This window comes from Centroberyx affinis, unplaced genomic scaffold (genome assembly GCF_046629955.1).
Source record: "Centroberyx affinis isolate AG114_WGS23_722 - 3 ecotype Tasmania unplaced genomic scaffold, CSIRO-AGI_Caff_v1 ptg000895l_1, whole genome shotgun sequence".
Classification (NCBI taxonomy): Eukaryota; Metazoa; Chordata; class Actinopteri; order Beryciformes; family Berycidae; genus Centroberyx; species Centroberyx affinis.
The window spans coordinates 143,858-169,791 of record NW_027279482.1 but is presented as its reverse complement, the minus strand read 5'-3'; the positions used below and the strand labels follow the sequence as shown (position 1 = coordinate 169,791).

Below are 25,934 nucleotides of genomic sequence, written 5' to 3'. Positions count from 1 at the left end.
ACCTCCACCTCGCTGTCACTCTCGCCCCTCCATACGGGGGAGCCGTAGTCGCTGGGGTACACCGTCCTCACCACGCAGAGTTTACCGTCCACCTCACGGATGTGGACCACACCTTTGCGCTCCCTGTCGGAAGGAGTTCGCGCCACGCCTACTGTCCCTGCAGCTCCTCCTGTTACCCCTCCGTCCTCCTTCTCCTCCTCCTCTCGTCTTCCCTTCTCTTTTTTCTCCTTCTTTGGTCGTAGAATCCAGGGTTTCTCCAGCACCCCTTGGACCTTCTCCTTAACTCGACAGACCCTGCCTCCACCCGGGGTGCTACTGCCCAGGACTGCGGCTGTGCTGGTCGGGGTGGTGGTGGTGGTTTGGCTCGGGATGCTGGAGACATCTATGAGAGCGCTAACAGTCTTTTCCTCCCCTGGAAGGCAGAAGACCCCTCTCCAGGATGGGCTGGGATTGGGGGACAGTTCAAGCACTCTGCTGCCTAAAAGGCCCCCTGTACTGGCACTCCCAGAGCCAGGGGAAAGGGTATTGCTGGGCAGGTTAAGTTTGGAATGGGTCAACCGGGTATCAGGCACTGTTATAAGGGTCGGCCTAGCTCCATTGTCTGCTGTTTCCATCTTCTCCTCCTCATCCTCCTCATCTTCCTCTCTTTCATCAGGCTCGTGGCTTCTCCGTCGCTCATACTCCTCCTGCCCGGCCTCGCCTTTCCTGCTCTTCTTGCCCTTCCGCTTCCTTTTGAAACGGAGCCGCTTTTTTGGCGAAAGGGGAGGGGCTCCGCCGAGTCCGACTTCCCGAGGAGGCCGGACGCAACCCATGGAACTCCCCATCTCTTCAGTGTTGAGGCAGATAGAGGGGTGTTTAAAAAAAGATAAAGAAAATGACAGCAAAAACAGGCAGTCAATCCATCAGAGAAGGCAATTTAAGGTTAATTTAGGCCTGCACGTCTGTTCCGGTTGTTTGAGCACAGAACCCCATCCGGCCAAAAATAGACAGTCAAACGGAAATGTTCAGTTAGGCTGGCAAGTGACTGACAGCTCCAGCATCAATGTGACACCTGTGAGTAATGTAAAGTTAGGAATAGCAGGTTTAGCTCCGGTTTCCGTGGCAGCATCTTAGATGAAAACCGGTGAATAGGGAGATGGACGGAATAAGCTGTCACAGAGGGAGAGAGAGGGAAAGTCAGGCTTTTCCTCAGGCAGTTATTGGTTCAGTCACAGGCCAGGCTGCTGCAGGCTTACGTGTCACAGCTCCCCCTGTCCTCCCTCTCTCTGTTCCTCCTCCCTTCCTCTCTCTCCTTCACCTCACCTCACTTGGACTCAGGCAGTGCAGTGGCCAGCCCTGCTCTCTCTCTCCGAGGACCCTGCTGTGTGTGTACGTGTGTGCATTTATGTGTGTATATGCAGGCTGCTTGCTGCTTTACTCTGTCAGGTTTGTCGGTCCCAGAAGACTTGTGGTCGTAGTCAAGGACACAGGGACACAGTCATGTCAGCAGAGCCACACGAGGGAGGAAAATAAATTTAGCTAGGATTAGGTGGCTGATTTATCACTGGGCTTTTGGCAGGTGAGCTGTCACTAATGTTAGTGTAAGGCAGTGTGTCAAGCAGGCTGACGAGTGTGGGTGTGGGAGGGTTTGTGTGGGAGAGAGAAAAAGGCAGTGCCGTCCGGTGTTATTCAGGCCATTAGTGAGGCTCCGAATGCTTCACACACACCGCATGTGTCTGTGTGTGACACCAGTGTGTGGTGTGAAAGTCTGCGGAATGTGCTGCAGAATATCTGGCAGATTGTTGGAATCAATTGCAGTCTCATCTCATTTCCAGATTCGATACTGCAATTCCTCTGAATATAAAAAGTGAAACGAGCTGTATCACTGACACACACACTCTCTCCACATGCAAGAGCGTGCACACACACTCAAACTACACACGCCCTCTCACGCAGACTGAGTGTGACTCAGTGTGCACTCAACACTGAATTGAGGAAAACAACACTGTCATCTTCTGCAATTCCGTTCGGATTCCCAGTGCCATTCCCGGTGAACCGCAAACAAAGTGTTGCTGTTGAGATTTGTTGGTGGTTCCGAGCGGCGCTGTAATCCAAGAGCTCTATCTACGCTCGGCTCCAGCAGCTATCTGGGCTCATGAATTATTGATGTCTCTTTCCTACTGTGGTAATGTTATTGCAGTGCAAGAGAATTAAGATCCGTAACAGAAGTCAGCACCGCGACGGGGGTCAGGTCCATCACAGTGGTAGGAATCCTATCTGTGCTGGTAGTCGTAGTGATAGTAGTATTAACGGTGACGGTGTCGATATTCGCCGTAGTAACGACCGGGTTTGTGTGTCATTCTGCCGAGGCAGCACGCCGGCTCCCAGATTGGTGGTGGGTGAGAGATAGTGTTCAGTCAGCCAATGCTGCCACAGCTTACTCTGAGATTCAGCCAATACTCTGACAGCTTGTTAAAAACTCAATCAGGCCCCAATGTGTCTCCTCGCCGTGGTTCCAGCTCGTGTGGGTGTGTTCACCCCTAAGGGATTGTTGTTGTTATTATGGTGGGACCTCTGAAACCTCCTGAGGCAACAGATCTATGTTAAATCAACAGTAAAATCGCTGGTGTCAAGTTCTCCAATCGATGAGAGAGGCAGGTTTTAAAATGGCCTCACAAAAACAAAAAACACACCCGTTTTGTGTCATCCAGGGCTGCTGGATACCTGTGGAATCGTCTCATTGCAGGCCAGAAAACTCACAAAATGTCTTAGTAGGGTGCCACTTTATATCAGACAGACTCCACCTTGAGCTCCCCAGACAGCCTAGCATCACACACCTCTCCCTTGGATACCAGTCTACATATTCCTCCACCTTAATGTCAGACTCCCTGAAGAAAAAGGGGAGGCTGGGAAATGTAGTCCAGTACGGTCCAATCATAAACCTCCCATGTCCTTCTGTCAGTCAGCCACAGTCACTCAGAAGGGCTTCCCCTTCATCAGGTGGTGCAGTGCGACGATGCAACAGTCTGACAAAATCCACAGTTTGCAGTGCGAGTGTGTGTGTGTGTGTGGGGGGGGGGGATGGTTCAAACAGTGTCTTACACTGAGGCAAAAAAAGGCAGGCTGGGAAAAAAAGGCAGTTACAAAGGCACTCCTTCTTCCCTCCTCGTCTCCTCTCTGGTGCCTTTTCGTCTCTTAATAGCTCCTCAGGTCCGGTGAATCTAATTAGAGAGAGGCATCTGGGGCAGGAGCTGTGGCTGGACTCGGGCTGTCTGTCTGGGGCTGAGGAGGAGGAGGAGGAAGGGAGGAAGAGACTGGTCCGCGGGCGGCTTAGATCTGGGTCTAGAAACAGATCTGGACGGCGTACAGATGTGTAGCCGGGTCTGGCTGGAGCAGAGCCAGCTGGGCTCAGTGTCCGGTGAAGGGCAGCCCCGATCCTGTCTGCATTCACACAGCACAGCGACGGCGAAGACACCGGCAGAGGCTGGGTTGAGCGGGTTCACACTCCACGTCTCCTTAAAACACAAAGAGGGAAAGCCAGGAAGACAGGGCGTCTCCGGGTAAAAGGAGACCGTGGCTCCGTCAGACGAGCGTGGCTGGATTGATCCGATTGATACGGTGTTTCCCGGAGAGAAGCAAAGTGTGTGGTTGTCCGAGAGAGAGAGTATGAGTGTGTGTGTGCGTGCCTGCAAGGCTGGGCGGTCCCCTGGTCAGCTGTGTGAGAGCCCTTCTGCATGTGTGTCTGTGTGTGTGTCTTCTCCTGCTGTGTGTATGTGCTGTGAGGCCTGCAGATCAGGGGAAGCCGGGAGCTCCAGTGACAGCAGGCAGCCTGGATCTCTCTCTGCCTCGGCTGGCTTCTCTCCTCCGCTTTATCCCTCGCTCGCAGACGCCGGCAGAGGGAGAGAAAAGCTTTTATCTCCCGGCTGCTGCAGCTTCACACTCGCTACTGCTCGATCTCTCACTCTCTCTCACCGCTCCACCCCTCCCTCCTCGGCTCTCCTCCTCCTATCCGCTTCCTTGTTACTCCTGCCCTCCCTCTCTCTCTCTGTCTCTCTCTCTTTCTCTCTAGCTCTCTCTCTCGGCTGTTAGTGAGCAGCGTTCTATGCCACAAACACACACACATACAGACACACACACACTTGACCCGAAAGATTCCCTGAATGGCAGGCAGCTACCATGATGGAAGGGGGAAAAAAAGCAAGCGAGAGAGAAATCAAATTGAAATCAGACTGTTGCGTCTCTGCAAATGCCGCCGAGAAGGGAGCAAGCACCTCAATCTGTTTCTCTCTCTCTCTCTCTCTCTCTCTCCATCTCTGTCTCTCTCCCCTTCAATCTCGATCTCCATCTGCCCGTCTGCCCACAGGTTATGAAGGGCTTTAGGGTGAAAGAGGGAGAGAGAGAGAGAGAGAGAGAGAAAGAAAGAGAAGGAGGGAGGGAGCGAGGAAGGAGATTTGGGGGAATTAGGGAAAGTTGAAAAGGACAGAAGAAAAGAAGAGGGGATCAAGTGAGGTTGTGAAAGGATCAAAGAGAGTAGGGGGAGATAGGGGGCACACACATATAGACGTGCACGTGAACACACACACACACACACACACACACACACACACACACACACACACATATCTAAGCATTGAAGGATTCACATTTGTGCAAAATGTCTAAAAACATGCATTGCATATTTAACTTCCCTCCTACACCATCAAACACTTTCCCAGCAGGGGGCCTGTGGCAACATATAGTCTAAAATAGATCCTATAGGCTTCCACCCACCTTCACTGCACACAACCTGACACACAAGGCTGGTACATGTGGCTCCTGTATAGCTCAGTGGGTAGAGCATGGCACTAACACTGCAGGAGTGGGGGGTTCTTCTCCCACTGCGACTAGCCATGCTAAAAATGCATGAACTCATGCTACTATAAAGGCACTTTGGATAGAAGCGGCCACTATATTGCAAATGTTTTCATGGAGACAAATATGGATGGGGACTACTAAGAAGCAGCACTCTCGGGTGGCGCAAGAGCAATGGCAATCCATCTTCTCTCATTAACCGAAAGCATACGAGAATAACACACACACACACACACACACACACACACACACACAGAAGCAGAAACCAATGGGGAAAAAGGCACTAATCAAGTCCCCCAGGCTTTCATCCCTTCACTGTGGCTACTTGGCATCATGAGCTATGCTATTCACACTGCAACCCTCATCTACACCCAAAGTCAAGACACAATCACTGCATGTATGTCTACCAGGCTCTCTTCATCATGTGTTTATTACACATGATGTATCGGTGGTGTGCATTGAAGCACAGTGAAAAGATCGTGAGATTTTAATTATCATAATTAAGGCTTCATCTGCGCTGAGAGTAGTTTTCGAGATGTTGAGCGTTAACGTTCTCACAGCCCAAAGCTAATGTGAAGACAAAATTTTCAAAAACCACACGTACAGCTCAAGATGGAACCAGATAATTCCAAAGTCAGAAGATTTTACTGTTCACATTTAGCTCCCACACATTCACCACTAAAAAACAATATCCATACCAGGATGAAAGGCCTGCTTCACTACTTTGTTGCATGTAGTTATTCCTGTTCCAACCAGCACTTGAGAGAAGCACCGCTGTGCTCAAGATATCTACAACCTACAAGACATCATGTGATGTGCCTCAAAGTACTCCTGCCTACAGCAAACGTGATGATTCCAATATGAAGAAGAATGATAATGAACTACAAGACCTGCAACTTAACTTAAATCACTAAATGAGATTAAACCAATAGACTATAAATCACTGACAATGAAAGAGGCACTCAATCTAATTTGAATTGCTTGGAAACCTTGTGACCAATAGCTCTCATGCTATGTTGAAAAGGACTAAAACAAATCAAGGTTTTTATTGAAGATTTGTTTTCAAAGGAAGTAAAAATAAAAACTGGTCATGCTCCTGCCTGTTTTCTCAGTGCCTTCACTCTTTTTCCTAACAGTGTCTAATAATACACTGTACATAAGATATATACACTCTGTACTCCTTACACTCTTAATGTAAGGGACTTTCCATATAAGTATCCACTTAATGGCTTATAAATGCTTCAGATGGTCTTCAGTTCAGCAGCAGGTACAGGGGATTCACACTTGTTTGAGGTCGGTTTTATCTGTTTCAGACAAATGACACAGATGGGGATTGATTGAGGCTAATCTGGTCCTAAATTAGTATTAAAGGACAACACAGATAAACTGACTCTACCTCCCGATTTTACCAGAAGCACTACAGAGAGGCAGTGATGCATTTCCCCTCTAAGTCTTTACCAGGTCAGGAATTAACACAGCAGGAATTAGCGCCAACAGACAGCTAGCTGAGCCAACCACAGGCAGACACAGTGCAGCAGGAGGTGGGATCAGTGATAGGGATGCCTGTGTTTGGCTGGGGACTTCCAATAGGCCAGGTCATCTGCAATACTGGGCTAACTGGTGACACTTAGTGGTTGGGTAGAGGAACTACAGCCAGGTTTACACATGCAAGTGAATGGTGTATCGATTTCCAATGCTGCTGGACAGGCAAAGCTACGTTTTTGACTGCTCTGACAATTAAAACTATGGTCTTGTGTAACTCATGATACTATAAGGTGGTTTGGGTAAAATGTGTTCAGAACTACATATTTCAAAAACACTGAATATTGTGTTCTTTGAATCTTTGGTAAGATACCAGATAGATTTCCAAATGCACTAAAATATCCAGCAAGGGACATTAAAATTAAAGCTTTTTTCGCAATCTTAATCCTTAGAGAGGATTTGAATGAAGCCAAACATTTACTTTAAATGATGAGGACGGCTGTCAGAGAGGCAGAGAGATAGTGACAGGTTGATATGGAGGGAGAAACGTCACTGAAACACCTTGGAGTTAGTGCTTGGAGTTAAACAGGACTGCTGAGGAGGCAGGTTGTCTCAGCCGCCCGACAGAGAGACGAGAGAGATGAGACAGAGAGTGATGCCACCTCCCCTCTAACATGACATGCCAGTGAAATAATGACCAACAGCAGTTATAAACTTAACGAGAGGTGATAGCTCAGTGGGAGAGCTTCTAGCATTGGCTGACACACTGATTCACTCATTCGCATGTACTCCTCCTGGTCGCTAAGACCTGGAGGCTTGTTTCCAGAAATGACTTCCTCATCATCATAATCATTTTCCTGATCAGACCAGAGCGGCCGCTGGGAATAATGTGGAAATTATACATTTATCTACTCTTCTGGACTCAATATCTTAGCAGCAGAAACCTCTTTGTCTATTTTGAACAGACTATGGCAAATAACACAACAGTGGCTTTGAGATGAACTTTTTATGTCTCTTTTGAATCTATCGAGTCTATTGAATCTATTGTGATTATATTATACAACATTTATTTCCGACCTTGCATTGTGATTGGACGAGAGGTATTCCATGAGTGCTATAACCCAATATACAAACCTTATAACTTGAATGGCATCACTCATCAGACAACTCAGACATTTGCTTTCCGACCAAGGACGTTTATCACTTAGCAACAGGGAACTTTTAAATAAACCCAAGGCTTGTACTTTTGTTTAATGTTTGATGCCATTGTAAAAATGTTGTAAATGTTGTATAAAAGCAAGAACATACTCGAGGTCGTGCTATGTTATAGCTATTGGCACCGGTATTGGCTTAAGTATAGAGTGGAGATCAGGGAGCGGGGAGGGAGGAGGGATGATATGCAATAATAATCTTAACACCAACATGCGTTTGGGAGACGCAGCCCTGTGCTGCATTGTTTGCATCGTCTGAACCCAGTGAACTCTGGAAACTCTGAAACTCTTTGCTGCTCTGCCTGCCTTGTCACCGTCTCCATCACTTCCCTCCCTCCTCTATTTTTTCCCCTTCTTTTCTTTCCTGCGCTACACCTCCAGCCCCTTTCAGCCCCTCATCCTGTCTATGATCTCTGGGTTAACCCTCTATCCCTCCTCCTGCATCACTTCTTCTCTGTACCCCCTTTCTCTCTCTCTCTCTCTCTTTCTCTGTCTCTATCTGTATCGCACCATTCTGCTGACTCATGCTCACTGAATTGGCCGCTGCGGAGTCATGCGCTCCTGTTTCCGTGGCAACTGGCTGGCAGTGTCACCTTGCTGGATGATGATGTCACCACACAGCGCATTCTAGCGGTCAACCACAGGAACTACAGCTGGCAGGTGACCTAATTGAAAGTCCATGTGACAAAATAAAGCAGTTTCTCTTCGAGTGACTAAAAGTAATAAAGAAAATGAGAAACCAAATCTGTTTTTTGTAATCTAAAAAATATTATCTCCTCAGTAATGAGTTGGCTTTAAGCGCTGCTTTCGTCTCTAACAAAGCCGTCATGCACAACTTGGACCCAGCAGTAATGGGAATCCCAGTGTAATGATTGCCAACTAAGTACAACCCTGTCTGCAGGCTATGGTGATGAAGGAACATTTGGTGGAAAACATGCCACGTCAGGACTCAGAGAGAAACCACTACAGTCCAAGTGACTAGACTAAACTAAACATGCTGTCCTTTCAGCCATTTCCTTTCTGAACAAACTGTTCATCACAGTTCAGTTCAAGGATGTGGTATTGAAAGATTTCATTTTGTTCAGAATCTTTCATTATTGTGATCGCAGTACTGCACAAAATAATCAGGATTTTAGCCACAATTGTGCAGCCCTAAGAAAAAAATTAAAAAGAAAATCTCATCTCTGTATAATGTCAGCCTATTAACAGCACTCATAGTGAGCAAGGGTTAATCAGCTGATAACTTGGTGTGCAATAAAATGACTTGAATGGTGAATCCATAATTAGCTCTCACACCAGCCCACAGGCTACACACATTTTTGATGGGACCATTTTAGTGAAAACACAGTATGCTGTTCCAGGATAGTGGGGGAGTAGATTAGGATTCAGATGAATGCCGAGGGACTGAACATGTTGTCCTCTATGCAGCCTTCATGCTCAGGCTATCAAACTGCCAAACTGAAGCCAAACTGTGTCTTAATATGCTGTTTTACAGGATGACATGCTGCAATGCCCTGCCCAGAGGTGGCTTTCTAAAACACACACACACACACACACAGGCCAACAGCAACAGAAAATCACAGCTGCACACCCAAAAACCAACTACCAACATCCTTAAAACACTTGGAAAACACTCCTCATTTGCATCCATTCACATATAACAAGTGCAGCAACAGTATTACATGTCTGTAAATCCAACAAGCATGTAAACACACACACAAATACACACTGGGCAAACACCGTGTCGTTTGCTTATGAGGCTGCAGAGTTCTTTGTCAACTCAAGCAGAGCGGCTGACAGTTCGCTCTCACTGTATGCACTGAAGCACTAAAGTAAACCACCGTATTGGCAGAGCACACTTAAGACCCTTAAATCCAGACTGCATCTGGCTCAGAGCACAAACGCACACACACACACGGAACACACGCATAAACATACACACACGCACACTCACACACACACACACAGCGTGTCATTTCCAGTCAGCGGTGGAACAAACAACCCCTTCTGTTATGTAATATATAATCAACTCTGGTTTGCCGGCACATGCACACCCACACCCACACCCACACATACACCCACACACACACACACACACACACACACACAGCTAAGTCCATCCTGGCAGTGGCACTAACTCTAATCCTGACAGCTGGACTGAAATTGCACTGAGAGTGACAACAGGACAACACAGAGATAACGTCCATTTTTGCAGCAATTTGCTCTAATTTAAATCCATTTAAAATGTAGATTGAATTACTACTGTAATTATGGGAGCCATAATTCAATTATTTCATAATAGATTGGAGATATTATATCATCATGGGCTGAATCTAAGAATTCTTCCTGGTTTGACTGAACTGGAAATGAACTGACTCCAGCCAGAAGCCACAGAGCAGCATGTGACGGGCACAGACCTGGAAGTGAAGGATGATGGTCCAGATGAGACCCAACGTCAGCTTGGGGTTCCCGTCGGTGATGTCATCGTTCCTGATGTTCACCAGCTTGACCTGAAGACGGGAAAAGATTTTTGCTTTGGTTTGATCAAACCCTTTCTCAAATGAGCTGGGTAATTCGGCAAAAATGCCCAAAAACATAACCATGAAAAAGAAGGTTTACTGATGCAGCTGGAGGGACTGGAATAATCCTGATGAATGACGATGGTAGAAAGTTATGTATTGTTTATAATGCATTTACTCTATGTATATTTTGTAGAATACAGTATACTGATTTCAACATTGTACAATAGGACTTGCTGGTCAGTAACACTGTTTACTGAATATGAGTGGTATAAAATAAATAAATAAAAGTAAAATAAGTAAGTAAAAGCTAGCTGGTGCTATTGGAGGGACTAGAACAAGCGTATTGAGTAGAGAAGGTAGAAAATCAGTAGTTCTATTTTAACACTGTACACAAGGATTTGGTTGGCGAAAAAAACCTCATAAATTCTATTCTTTTATTTTAAACTCTGGACGAGGCAAATGACTCATAGGATTCAACCATTTATATATGAACTTATGAAGTCATCACTGTTTACTGGACAAAATGACTGGTAAGAGCAGGAGAAGCTGTACATATATATTTATATATTACGATAAAATGTACTGTCCACATGGGGGAAATTGTCTGCATGCCTCAGCAGGTTTGATATTTGGTTTTCTCAGCAGGTTTTGACAGACAGGTGCAGTGCGGTGTGTTCTGTGTTGGCCAGTCAAGCATGAGAAATGATGCTGTGAAACATCCTGGGAAATCTGCTGCGTGTCAACCTGGGAGATCTATCCAAGCTAGACCAGGAGTTAAAGATGTAAAGCAGCTTCGCCAAACAGTATTGCTGTAAAAGTAGCATGACATACTGACACCAAGCTCACCATAGAATTCCTCTGAAAAATACCAAAGAAGTATTTAGTTTACATACTAGTAGATAAGCATTAGCACACAACTAAATGCTTCATGGCAACGAGATGGTCCTCTGTAATTAAAGCAACAATGTTTCACCTAAAAAGTTGCCCTGTGTATCACTGCCTTAATTCCAAACTATTGGACTGATGATGAGAAAAAACAGAATTTTATGTATTTATGCTGAGGATGTGTAAGAGGTTCTCTGAGAGCTTGTATAATGTAGTGTCTCTAGCTAAACCCAGCCACCCATACTGTATAATTAGACCCACAGTGAGACTCAAGAGAGGAGAAAGAGAGAGAGAAAGGTCAGTCCTCCACCACTGCTATCTCCTGAGAACATGACAAGAGAGGAGAGAGATGCAGTTTAAGAAAGAGGGGGGAATGGAGAGATGGAGGGGCATTTTAAGTGCGAGAGAGGGGAGAGAGATGCAGTTTAAGAAAGAGGGGGAATGGAGAGATGGAGGGGCATTTTAAGCGAGAGAGGAGAGAGAGGTGCAGCTTGAGAGAGAAAGAGGAGAAGCAGTTTAAGTTAGAGAGAGGAGAGACTAATTTGTAAGAAAGGAGAGATGCATCTTAAGAGAGCAAGAGAGAGGGGGGGTAATAGAGAGAGATTCAGTTTAAGAGAAAGGAAAGAGGGGAGATGCAGTGTATGCAAGAGAGGGAGAGGCATGTACTGACAGATGCAGTCAGTACATGCGGTATGATGAATCCCTTTACTGCAGATACAGGATGCATCAAGAGCGCTTTAGGAGGCTCTGTCCTCATGATAACCAGATGCAGTGGAGTGTGTGGTACAGTGAGGCAGATGAAGGAGTGGTAGGATACTGCATGCGACGCAGCTCTCCACTGCACCAACACGTCATCTGGGACAAGAAAGCTGCCCAGGCCCGGCTCCAATAGTATTTGCAGTATTACTGTATACAGTATTAGTATTAGTATTACTCGGTTTGTTTTAGCCTACGTGTTTGCAAACTGGGCAGGTTTAGCCACATAGGACTAATCAGTGAGCGCCAGAAAGTTTAGACAATCACAGGAGAGTATTTGAAAGTCAACTGAGGGAACGTTCACACCAAGCATGTTCAGTCCTCTAACAAAAGAACTGCGGTGTGGTTTGTGGGAATGGAATCTGAACCAACTGCAGGAAACAACCTCAAGGGTTTATGGGTATAAGGAGGTGGATACTGACATCTGATATCCAGCAGTTCCTCTTGCTTGGAAAGCCTGGCATAACAAAAGGAACTGTGGGCAAACCGCAGTCTGGACTGATGCTCATATTCAGCTATTTCTTCATGTGTTCTTACCTGATATGAACACCAGAGAAGAAGAGACAAGTCCATCATGTCTAGCTAAAGTTACAGGAACTGGAATCAGATTTGTTTTGACTCTATGCTGCCAAAATCTCTAACCTGGCAGGATGACAGATTAACCAAAAACTCTGTCCAATGAACAAGTTACTTTTGAGTCCATATGTGACTTTTGTTTGCAAGTCCTTGTTCCCTTGTAAATGGGCAGTGTGAACATAAACACACCAAATACAAGAAAAAGCAACAAAGTAACCTTTTCCTCTATGGATGGAACCAAAGAAAACAAACAAGTAGGTGTGATCGCACCCTTAGCCTACATTTCTGTGACTGACATCTCCTCTAACAGTCAACCAGTCTGGTACTCTGTGAAGGTTAAAATAGACATTAAGAATTATCTGCAGGAACTATTTAACCCAAGTTTGACCCAGCCACCCATTGTGGATGACTAGACAAACCATGAGTCATTCTGGACTCACCACTGTAGGGCACTGAGGCTCAGATTCACAGCGGTTTTGTCCTTATCGCTCATATTGTTTGCTGTGTATACCATTCTGAACAGTGCAGTATGTGTTACGTATGTCTACGTTCTGATAAAGGAGTCGAGTTGCAGGGACGTGTGTGTGTGTGTGTGTGTGTGTGTGTGTGTGTGTGCGTGTGCGTGTGCGTGTGCGTGTGCGTGTGTGCATGTGTGCATACCTGTCTTTGTTTCAGGAAGTCCAGGGCTATTTGGACATTCTGTAGTCGATGAAACCTCATTCGCCCCTTTTCTCTGGGCTGGAAAACAGAGAAGAGAGCAAAAAAAAAAATTAGGAGGGTCAACAAATTAGTTTAAACTCAGTGGTTTTCAGTGAGACCAACACAGAAAGCAGCAGTGTGTGTGCAAAAACGGCAGATCTCAATCCACAGTGCAGTGAGGTCAAAAACCAGCGCAGTTGCAGTAACATGGCATTATCCTTTGGGGGGCGCTGTCTTCAACAGGAGCTGTTAAAGACATGCCGTAACTGCGGAACAACAAGATCAGGCGGAAACATTCTGCAAACCAAACTCAAACCATGCTGTTTTACGATGAGTAATGCACACACTTCATGTCAGACAAATGTCTTGATCGCTGTCTTCATCATACACACATCCTGGGTATTTCACAAACATTTGTGTGTCATCCATCTATCTATCTCAAAACACACACACACACACACACACACACACACACAGACAGACAGAGATACAGTTTAAAAGAGAGAAAGAGAGAGAAACAAAAGATAGTGAGAGAGAGAGAGAGAGAGAGAGAGAGAGAGAGAGAGAGAGAGAGAGAGAGAGAGATCTACATTACATACACACACTTGCTGCCAAGAGTACTAGAGTTAAGTGCAGGATGCAGATGTGTGTGTTCACACTGTGGGGAAGGGAAGGTCAGGTCAGGTTTAGTCATCACAGTCACACTGCAACACTGGAGCTCCAGTCGGCTGTAAAGCGATCAGTCTCAACCGAGAGAGGAGAGAGAGGAGAGGAGAAGACTGAGGAGAAGACAGGGGGAGGAGGGAGAGCAGCATGCAGCAGAGAAACAGGTGTGTGTGTGTCTGTATGTGTGTGTGTGTGTGTGTGTGTGTGTGACAGAGAAGTGAGTAACTCTGCTGTCTTCACATTTCCAACTAGAGGAATATTCAGGGGTCTTGCCACAAACAAAAAACAATCATGAAAATCAAAACTTAACTCACTGCTGGTGAATTACAGACAGATGTGTATGTGACAAAAACTAACAGTGTATAATGTCCTTTTATAACATGCTGTACAACACTGAATGTAAACTTGTAGTGTGTTCAGAACATGCTGTTACATTTCGTCCTGCACCTGGTGTGTCAGTGTTACACTGTGTATCGTCTTGTAATGTGTCAGCACCAGTTAAGCAAGAGACTAATTCCCAATGCAGCCGTTGTACTTGGCAAATAAAAGTGTTAATGATTCTAATGAATAATGCAAGGAAAGTCAGGTGAGTAGGAGAAAAAATCTTTTCATCTTTTTACGTGTTTAATGTGGACACAAATACAAAGACTTTTTGTGTTATGGCATTTATCTTTTGTTATTAAGATATCCAAATTAGTTAATATTTCACAAAGATGTGCACATTTGCATATCTCTGATTTTTTTCATGTAAAACAGTAAATTACCAGCTATTAATGCAGCATGTCAAATTTGGTGGCCGTGTGTTTTGCATACAGGAAATATGCCAAAAGTGGCATATTAAATTTTTCATTTTGTTTTTTTTGTAGCTAATTTTATCCTTGGTATACTTGATGCTGCTGGAACAAAACACATTTTTTGATTTTTTTTTTTATTAAACTACAGTAGTTATATAAGCAAAAAATTATATCTCAAAAATGACAAATCCAGCCCAAATCGCTTAAAACTTGATATACACTATAATATTGTGTGCAATACAGTACTGTACATGCAATATAGTATTAAAACGCTGTCGACCGGTGAAAACCTCATATCTCCAAAATATAACTTTTCAGCATTGTTTTTAGCTTGACCACCATGCATTTTCTGAGTTTATCCAACTGGTTTCGAAATGGTTTCATGAACCGAAGGGTTGTAGAATTTCCTCAACCCATAGAAGACTGTGTGATCCTTCAATTGAAGGTAAAACATGAAAATTAGGAGTTATGCAGTTTTCACCTGACAAATGACATGCTTTTGATGACTTCTTTAATTACTTTTAAATTGCACAGCAGCAAGAAAACAAACGCGTTCAAGTCAGCAGCTGAAAGGTTTGGAGTTGAGAGCGTCTGATTTATTGTTTTCACCCGACTGCAGCGATGTATATATAGTGTCAAATAGCAATATAGCATGATATACTGTATGGTGCCTTGTTGAAGTCAGTGGCACAGCACTCTCATGCAGTCTCAAGGCTCAACCTACAGGATAAAGGGTAAAGTTTAGGGGTCAGAGGTCAGAAGTGACAGAGTGAGTGGAGGGAGGGGCGGGGGGTGGGGAGGTGGGGGTCAAACGTACTCCCTGAGCTCCTTCCTCCTCCTCATCCTCCCCTCCGAGCAAGATGAGAGGGGGGGCCCGCGAGACGCACGCCTTTTTCAGCGTAGGGCCGCTCTTGAGTTGCTACGGTAACAGAAGGAGGGGAATGGGGGAGGGAGGGGGAGTTGGAAGAGACAGAGAGCAACAGGAAGAGGAGAAGAAGAGATATAGAATGAGAATTGGTAGATGTAAAGAGCAGGGGAAGGATGCAAAGATTGAGAGAGAGAGAATGAGGGAGAGACATAGAGAGAAAGAGAGAGAGAGAGAGACAGAGAGACAGACAGACAGACAGAGAGAGAGAAAGAGAGAGAAAGAAAGAGGGAAGGTAGGACCAAATGAAAAAGGGGCAAAAGTACAGTAACTGCAAATCAAAGTTAAACAGCCAAATACTGTAAATCAAGTTCAGAGGTACAAGCGTACGAGTGGCTCCTCTTCCTTGAAACACACATTTCCTCACACACATTTCCTCTCTGTCTGTACTGTAGCTCAAACACACACACACACACACACACACACACACACAGACTTCAGTCTTCAGTGACATCGGTGGCAGAGTAACGGTTTATAGCTGAGGGTTCATAGAGGTGACTGTCAGAAAGGAGCAGTGTGTGTGTGTGTGTGTGTACCTAAGCAGGCCACAGTCAGCAGTCAGTGTGTGTTAGTCTACCTGTCTGCCACTGAACCGGCCTGCGTCACACTGCGGCCTGTCTGTCTCTCAGCATTAGGAAAAAGACTCTTACATCATCATTCTGCAGTCACAGGAATATTGTCCAGCAGCTGGGACTCTAACCATTGCTCTCCTTACTACTATTGGCTATTATTACTATTATAACTATTATTGGCTGCCTATAATGTTGTTGATATATTAATTTAAGATTATTCATCTCATTGTTAGCCACTGTGGATGAGAGTGTCAACTGAACGCCTAAAACTTTCAAGTTGCTGCTAAGTTGTTCATGCAAAACTATGAGTGAGTTTTGCCTGTGTAACTAATGCTAATGGTATTTTTGAAGGGAGTGTCTGTGTGTGTGTGTGTGTGTGTGTGTGTGTGCGTGTGTGACATTCTCAGGGGTATGATGCAGTGTACCATGCATGATGGGTGTGTGCGTGTGTGTGACAGTGCACTGAGGTGGAGTAGAGGAGGGGCATGTTGAATCTGACTGTGAGGGGAAATATTAGTGTGTACATGTGACAGGGAGCATTTGAGCAATAATTATGTGTGAAATTATTGTGTTTGTGCAGGTGTGGACATACAGTTATGTATATGTACTGTGTGTGTGTGTGTGTGTGTGTGTGTGTGTACTGGAGTGTATCGTCCGTACCAGGGTGACTCCAGAGAGGACTTCCAGCAGGGAGATGAGGTTGTGTCCATCTCTCAGATCTTCATACAGGTCTGTAATGTGCTTCCTCACCTGGGAAAAACAGAGGAAGGAAAGAGAGAGAAGTAGAGAGAGGTGGAGGGAATGGGGAGAAGGAAGGAGGGAAAGGGAAGGAGGGAGGGAGGAATGAAGGAAGGAAGGGAAGGAGAAGGAGGAGAATATGGAAGGATGTGGTAAGGTGAGAGAGGAGGGATGTGGAGAGAAAGAGAGGAGGAAACAGAAAGGGAGGGCGAATGGGGGGAAGAGGAAGGAGGGGAGGAAAAAGAGGGGAAGGGGTAGAGTGAGATAGAGCCAATAGAGGAGACAGAGAGCGAGAGAGAGAAACAAAGAAAGTTAATAACACACTCAAATCAAAATGATCCCCCTGTTGACTCAACACTGTTGACATCTGCCAGGCTGATCGCCGTACAGCTGACAGCGGTTGCCCTGGCGACAGAGTCGAAGCACCAGCTGTGGCCCTCGTGTCTCTGTTGCCGTGTCATCGCCTCGGCAACGGGTAAGAGGAGGGTTGTCACCGGTGGCGACGGTTGACATGGTGACTCAGCAGCCCGTCCGAGCCCCATGTCATCACCATCAGCGCTTGTTTTGTTTCTTTTCTCCAAACTCACTGAGACGGACAGACAGGCAGACTACCAATGACTGTTTCAGGCTGAAGACAGAGGGGGAACAACGGAACAACAGAGCCGGGACAAGTAAGTAAAGAACAGGAGAGCGGGATCAACAGACGGAAAAAACAGGATGTGACACTGATTAAAAATATATGCACTCTATCTCTTATTTGCTTATGTATTCATCTACTTAGTTACTTATTTATTTTGAATGCATCCCATGGTGTTTTCCCTGTTTGGTATGTGGACCAGTGGAATTTCAATTTAAATGTAAAATTGCATAAAAATCGCATAAAATGGAATTAACTCCATATATTTATTAGAGATTATGATTTTATATGCAAGATGATAACTGAAATCTTTATTCCTTGCCTGTTCTATTATGCATTTTAGACAAAAGTATTCAACGGCACGTGATGTGAGTAAATAGCAGCACCTAACAAGTAAGAGTTATGAAGAACTGAATCAGGTATCTTTAATTTTGAGTGTTGGTAGCTCTTCTTTTGTCTGGTTGTTTTCCCATGGGCCAGTTTGCATTCCCAGAGGAATTAAACCAAATGTGTACAAAGAAGGATGCATATCAGCCATCATAAAATGGCTGCACAGCGGCACTGCAACATCAAGTGAAGTTGAAGGATAAGCCTTTCTTTAAAAAAAAACAATATTTTAAAAGGTATTTTTGCTATATTAGATAGTAAAGAGTGGAAACTAACAGAAAAGACAGAACAGAGAGGGAGGTCACGGATTAAAACCCCAAATGCTGCAAAAACGCTGTATGCACCACAGTCTGCAGACCCACCTGGACAACCAGGATTAAATTTCTATCTGCGTCACATAGAGTTCACTAAAGTTCCCTTTACTTCACGCTGTACCTGCAGTGACAAAGTTTTGCTGCAGTCCTGGCCGGACGACAATAAACCGCACTACCAGATTCTACCAGAAGAGGGCAACAAAGTCACGACAATAAGCTGGGACACTGAGGTTCTTTCATTTACATCTCTGAAAATAGATGCTCCCAAAAGTTATTACTTTGCCTCTGCTTAAGGTTAGGATTAAGCATAAGGCCTCTAGTGAGGTTAAGGTTAGAGTTGGCTTTTCCACTGAAAATGATGACTAGTTCGGGCTTTACCGCTCAGCCAAAAAGTTAATAGGCCTTTGTTCATTCCTCTTTAATATTCCCCTTTCTTACTTCTGCTGTGTATTTTCCTCTTCCTCACTCATCTGTCTCACACTCTCACCCTTCTATCCCTCCTTCCATCCCTCTATCTCTTGATGGAGTGTCATCAGAAAAGGATGAGCTCAGAAAGAGGTGAGCTGATAGAACAAGTGTTAATTGGATGACAGGAAGATTTGGTGTATCCAACACTGACTGGAAATGAGGCAATGTGTGTGTGTGTGTGTGTGTGTGTGTGTGTGTGTGTGTGTGTGCGTGTGTGTGTGTGTGTGTGGCTTCAAGCAAGCATGAATGTGTGCATCCTGTGTGTCCCTTACTTGAATATTGTCAGCTTACTGGAAAACCATCCTGTGAATTTCACAGAAAAAAACTTGTCTTCCTATTCTACTGGTTTCCATTCATTTCCACTAATTAATTCAGACACAACAGTTGCTACAGACTATGACACATCAGTGCTGTTTTGTCTGTAATAATTGGTCTGGCCTCAGTGATTCTTATTAGGCTAACAGAGTACAGAGCCTTATCATAATCACTTAGCATACCTTCTGCTAACACATGCTATTGTTTATGATGTGCTAATGATGTTAACAGGGCATTCTGTCATACTTATTTCAGTAGAAGTACTTAGTGCAACTTATAGTAACAATGACTGCAGAGAGTTGGGTCCCAGGGTGAGATGGAGGTAGATACTTTGTTTAAAAGAGTACAAATTTATTCCTTGTCTTTGTTTGAAGCTACTTGACCTTCCAGATGGGTGGGGATTACCACATCAGTGTCAGCTAAGTTGTCAATCACAGACAAGTTGCAATTATTCACTTTTGTTTACTTTCCTGTGATTGTCCAAACATATCTGGCACTCACTGTGCTGCCCTTTGTGACAAACCCCACCCTTGGGTGACTAAAGTAGGCCAGAACAAACCAGAAATATTATTGGAAAATATGATTTGACCCAGGTCTGCAGCTTAATGTTGTTGAAAGCTTACAAATAAAAAGGAGTCTCACTCTAAGACACAACACATTAAAAACTAGGTCTACAGTAGACGCTAGTGTGTGTCTACTGTGTCTGTTAAAACAACTCCAATATGAGTTCAGTCGTAGGACGTGTCACTGAGTTTACAATCACTCTGCAAGACACAGATGGATCTGCACATTGTTGTTCTGCGATGTCATTTCATGAACAGGATGTTTTTTATATATGTGTGTGTGTGTGTGTGTGTGTGTGTGTGTGTGTGTGTGTGTGTGTGTTCAGAGATGTCCCTCAGAGAGCCAACTGTGTCTGATCTGTGGTGACAGCAGCTGTCAGATGCCTTTGGCACTAAAACAGACTCCCATACTACTGCTAACATTACAGGACAGCAGACACGCTGACAGCACCTGGGTAACAACGCTCCTCTCATATGCTGCATACAGATCTGGGTCAAACAGGAACAATCTTCAATAGATTGTTATCTTAATAAGGTACCATGTGGGTGGGGTCTGCCACCTAGGACGACACAATGAGTGACAGAAAGTTTACACAATCATAGGAAAGTTATTTGAATGTCAAATTAAGATGTACTGTATCTCTGTGATCAACAAATTACTTCATATGATGTGAATTTCCCCAATGTGGTAAACTCCACCCATCTGGTACAGATTAAAACAAACGCTAGAAATGATTTGAAACTACAGTCGGACCCAGGTCTGACTGCATAGGCTGACACCTTAAATAAGTACACAGAATATTTGGCAAATATGCTCTTAGACAAAAATGACTGGCAGCAGTTTCTCCTCTGTGTCCTGCATTAATCTAGTTCACTAACATTTTAGCATATGGTGTGTGTTTAATGGCTGCTAGGAGCGACCTTAGCATCAATTTTAAAAGCACCGCAGGGTTAGCACTTAATGAACAGACACTGAGGTGAAACGGCTACCAGTCTTGTCATTGCACGCCAAGTTGATCAAAGAACTTCTTTACCAAAAAGCAAACAATGCTCATGTACAGTGTCTGTGCTTGACTGCCTACTAGATTGTGAGTGTGATATATTATGGAAGTCAATGTTCAATGGAGCTCAGTTGTTTTCTAGGTCTAAGCTGTTTTGAGTGCTATTTGCTTTCACATAATAGATAAAAAACACACAAAGAAGACAGATTGTGTGTGGGATTAATAGAACGGCTGGTTAAACATCTTGTTAGCCTACTGAGCTAAGGTTAATAGTTCTTCTTCTTCTAAGTGAAAATAACTGTCCAGAGGTCCTGGTGTGTTTCCCTCGTCTTAACCTGACCTCTTAATCCACAGCTACCGGCTTTGTCCCGTCCTTGCTGTGTCAACACTCTGCTGGGTCAAAGTGTGTCACTGCATACCAGTAAGTGGATTCAAGCTGTGGTTAGCATGAAGGGCAGTGTTTATACTGGCGTGTGCTCGTACTGCACACACACACACATACACACCTGCTTAAGTAAACCACCTGCACACCTAGGTAGCAAAACCCATACCAGCAATGAGACACACACATATAAACACACACTCACGCACACACACAAAGCAAACAGGGAGCAGGGAGTGATGATGTCACTGAGTAGGAAGCTGAAGACACACAGCACCTGTCTTACTGTCTCGTTTTCTTTCTCTTTATCTCCTCTGTCTGTCTCCCGTCTTTCTGTCTCTCTTCAGTTCTGCTGTCTTCCTGTCTGTCTCTCCTTTTCCTCTCTCGCTCTCTCTTTAGCCTCAGCTCTGTTTTCTCTGTCTGTTTGTCTCTCTAGATCCCTGCTGACAGGGCGGAGGCTTGAAGAATCAACAGTACTGGTTAAGAGTCAACAGATAATGTACAGGACGAAGCTATTCCACCCTGTTCTCTATTAAAAGTACGCAGTGTTGTGACATTATTCCTCCCAGTGAAAGATTAGTTCTTTATTAACACGTTTTCATCTAACAGCAGTGGATATTTTAAAATATGTGACAGTTTACAGACAGTATTTTCTCGTCTCCCCCCTCCCTCGTTTGAAGCCATCCTTCTTTTCCTGTCATCCTCGCCTCTCCATCTCTTTCCATTCCAGCCTCTTTCTCACCTTCCCTCCTTCCTCGCACCCTCTCTCTATCTCGCTGCAACGGAAAAGGTCAGCGTACTTGTCAATAAATATAACTCCCTGACTCGAGCTGACCGTTGGGCTAATGTTATGGCTGGTGGTGTGTGTGTGTGTGTCAAGGTTATTATAGTTTTGCATTTTTCATTAGTTTTTGTTTTTATTTCGTTTTGACTTTTTGTTTTCAATTTCAGTTTAGTTTTAATTAGTTTTTAAAGCAGGTTTGCTAGTTTAGTTTTTATTTTTTGAAAATGCTTAGTTTTAGTCTTTTTTTGTAATATGGGGTATTTGTCAGGGGCGAGATGCAAAAAGGTCAGAAAAAGTATTGTGTAATAAAAACTCAACAAAACATCATACCATTTTAAAAAATGTATTCACTTAGGACAGATGAACAACCATCCACAAAAGACAACAACGCCTCCCTTATGATCTCTTTCGATTTCTGCTTTGCCGTATCCATCTTAGCCCCAATAAGGCTATTGACTCTTGCAGCTCCGGGTGTTTTGAATTTTGGTTCGAGTGAAGTGTTGAACTTTTTGAAGGCAATCGACTCACACAGTTGTGTAGGCATCCCAGTCTCAATAAACATGTGCACCAATGCTTCCTCCCGCTTGTGGTGTTCCTGCGTATTTACTAACCAGCAGCTATCGGGTCGCCGGTGGAAGCACTGCATTAGTGTTTTCTAGCCTACGGTTGTCTCGTGCTCCATCATGCTGCCTGGCCAGGGGTTAGCTTCTGTTTCGGGGGAGGGGGGCTGGGCGTTCTCCCTTACCTTGTCAAGGTATGCTAGGTTAGCCTTCTTGTGCAAGCTTTTCAAATGGACTTTTAGATTCGTGGGATTTTTCCCCTTGAGAAATGTTCCACATGTTTTATCACCTTCCACTGCAAGGCACTTGATTTTATCTGAGACACAGTCATATTCAAAGTAATCCCAAATGGGACTCTGCCGCTTTCTCCCGACTTTTGCCGCTATGATGCCAGGCGAGGGGCGTGGACTGAAACTGGCACAGCTAAAAAATTGGAAGATAGATTTCATATTCACCTAAAATACTAGGCTTATGTATGAAATAAATTGACAAAGACGAAAACTGAAGACATTTTCTCTATAATTTTAGTTTATTTTAGTTAGTTTTGTAAACACACAATACAGTTTCAGTTAGTTATCGTTTTTTTGTAAAGCCTCGTTTTTTATTTTTATTTCAGTTAACGAAAATGTTTTTTCACACCTAGTTTTCGTTATTTCGTTAGTTTTTGTTAACGATAATAACCTTGGTGTGTGTGTGTGTGTGTGTGTGTGCGTAGTTGATTAAGAAGAGAAAGAGTGAGAGAGTGAGAGAGAGTTATCCATGGTGCACTATGCCACTTGCCTCTCTTTTTCCTATTTCTCTCTCTTTCAATTCACATTTTTTTTTTTTTTCATTTCAAAGGTGCTTTATTGGCATGAAATACAAAAGTATTTACTGCCAAATCAAAGTCAACAAATACAAATGTCAGCAACCAAACTTCAGCATGTGGCAGTAACAATAAACATACAATAGATGTCATCAAATTAGTAAATCAGACAATTATCAATTATCAATCAACCAATGTATGTAAACATAAATTCTGCATTCTCAAACCGTGTTGGTCATGCTTATTTTTCTTCTTTTTTTAACATTACCAATGGTTCTCCTGTCTGACACCAACATGTTAAGACAAACATGAGCTTCTTTTTCTATTCGTCTCTCTTTTGGTGTGTTTCAGTGTGTTTTCAGTGCAAAGTCTGCTGGCTTTTAAGGCGTTTTTACTCACTTTATCATGTTTTTTTATTGTGAAATGTTTCAGTAAAGAACATCAAAAGTTAAAGTCAAAGCATCTCTCTCATCTTTTAATCTCTGTCTGATGTGATCGGCAACACAAAAAAAGCCGGAAAGCGTATTTCCAAAAAATATGAAATACTGAAAAAATCTCTTCTCTCTCTCTCTCTCTCTCTCTCTCTCTGTCTCTGACCTAAATCCACAGTGAGTGGTTGGGTTTTTGCCAGTGCCATCCGCTATAGAGTTACATTAGCGGACCGGCCAACAGTTGCTCCAGAGTTATGGGGTCAGACAGACGCTCCATGCCGGGGGTCATGTGACATAAATACCCTGCATTCTCTTCCTCACTCACAGTGTGTGTGTGTGTGTGTGTGTGTGTACATACAGGCAGCATAAGCAGTTGTCTACAACCTAGAGACAAACAGTGGGGTCAAAGGGCAATGCTTCATGTTTTACTTTCAGTATTATCTAAAAGAAAAACAGTCTACATCACACACTGCTTCAAATGTTGTACTTGGCACGCAGTGTTTTGAGGTGATTTGAGGAACTGTATTTTTGAACCAAGGCTTCACGCAGCTACTCATTCAGTCTTAATTCGCTCAGTCGTTCCTGTATCGACGCTTCCGAATGTGCCAATCGAGTTCGGCAGCCCGGCTAGACAGCATAAGAAAGTCTGCTGATCAATAATTCAATATTCCCATGCAGTGAACATTTCAGAATTCACATCCTTCATTAAATATTCATTAAGTATTGAGTTTATTAATTCCTTTGCTTTCCTTGCCAAACATGACGAAGTGTCAGCGCAGCCAGACAGAGGGGAGTGTTTCAACACGCTGTAACATTAGATCCATTACTTGCAGTAATAAAGCAAGACAGCGGGACAATCCAGACAGATGCTAATCTATCAGTGTATCTGTGTAGCCTGCCGCCAAGGAAGGGCCACATTAACGCTGGTCATTACAGAGGACATCTGCTCCGAATGATGAAACCACACTGTCAGCTCACTAAGCCACAGACCAGAAGAAAATGTAAGTGTTTTTCTTAAAATATGTATATTTTTTATGGAAAGAGACAGGAAAGATAGAAGAGAGAGGGGGGTCAGTAGTGCCAGGATGCCTTATAACGCTATTATTCTGCTTTCACCGGTGTTAAGAGCTACCTGTACGAATAGAAGTTCTCATTTCACTGACAGCAGTATGTGCACAGGCTAATATACTGTGTACCCTCCTGAGAGTCGGACAAATTAATCCCACTGTCAGCTCACTGAGGCAGAGGATGACGATGCAGATGAGTAGAAAATGTTTTTTTTTCCCCCCTATTGGTTGATTTCTTAGTTCTGCTTTATTGGTAGACTTACTGGCCAGCAGGGGGAGAGAAGGGAAGACATGCAACAAAGAGCATGAGTCCCATTCAAGTTAGCAGGATAACCTCAAACAGTTTTTTATGAAGCTATTATTCTGCTTTCATCATCTCTAAGAAATGTTATCTAAGATTTACCTGTATAAGCTGTGATACTGTATATCAGTAAATTGACAGAGTACCTGGGTAATAAACACCTACTACACTTATACCTATCACCTACTACAAATTAGATAATAAATCATGCGGTTTTGGGCACTTTGGGCACAATTCAAGTTTAATTTTTAATCTCTACTTGTACTGACGATGAGAGAGAAGATGACACACAGCAAACATCAAAAGCAAACCTGTGGTGATGCATATAAAACAAACCCAACATCCCCGAGCAAGCATGTCCACATGGCCAGAAAAGGGACAGTGAAAACCAATCTAACTTAGAAGCAGTGCCGTACCTTGATGAGATGCTTGTTGACCCATTTTGTGAAGGTTTTCTTCTGCACCCTGTCTCGCTCATCTGAAGAAACAGAGAGAGAGAGAGAGAGAGAGAGAGAGAGAGAGAGGGAAACAGAGGTTAATTACATAATCCAAATCCAGCATGGTCGGTGCAGGCAGCATGATTATTCCACTGTATTATTTATATGACCTCGCCTCCCAGACACACATACACACACACACACAAACTAACTCTCACACTCATATACTGTACACAGATACCACATGCAGGCATGCACACTAACTCACACACACACAAATCCAGCAAAGCAGTGGGCTAAACAAATCCCAGGGTGTGTGTGGTGTTGCTGTTCTCTCCCTCACACACACACACACACACACACACTCAATGACTGAGTGCCAGCCACAAGCTTGTATTGGATTACTCCCCCTAACCCCTCTTTGTTAACATACACTTCCACTACACAACTCAATAAAGGATGCTCTAACACACAAGCAAACACAAATGTGTACCACTCATACATGTGCACACAACACACACACACACACCAACAAAGGCACAACAGCATCTCTAAGATGACTCAGTCTTCTCACCAGTAAGAAATAAGCTCTGTTCAATAGATGTTTTTCTCAGCTTATTCAGCAGTGACGTAAAGCAGTTTGAGAGCTGATGTGAAGACAGAAGTCCTGCTAAGACACTAGGAATGTTCTTCTAGTTCATGGACAACAACAAGTCAAGGCCCTGCACACAAGAAAACCTCTATATCTGTAGTCTTGAAAAGGCACAGTGGACGCATTTTGTGATAATACATTTTTACTGTGTATTTAACTTTAATGAAATTGTAC

At 44.0% G+C, this 25,934-nt stretch overlaps 1 protein-coding gene across 1 annotated transcript in view; it reads right to left on the bottom strand.

Moving 5' to 3' along the window:
* Positions 1-25,934, bottom strand: part of macf1a (microtubule actin crosslinking factor 1a) — a gene marked incomplete at its 3' end in the record, with an annotated part of 224,253 nt that overhangs the window by 101,000 nt on the left and 97,319 nt on the right. The window contains 5 exon segments of the mRNA XM_071521540.1: positions 9,941-10,033; positions 12,923-13,000; positions 15,239-15,340; positions 16,579-16,668; positions 25,088-25,149. Of these exon segments, the coding sequence (XP_071377641.1) occupies positions 9,941-10,033; positions 12,923-13,000; positions 15,239-15,340; positions 16,579-16,668; positions 25,088-25,149 (425 nt within the window).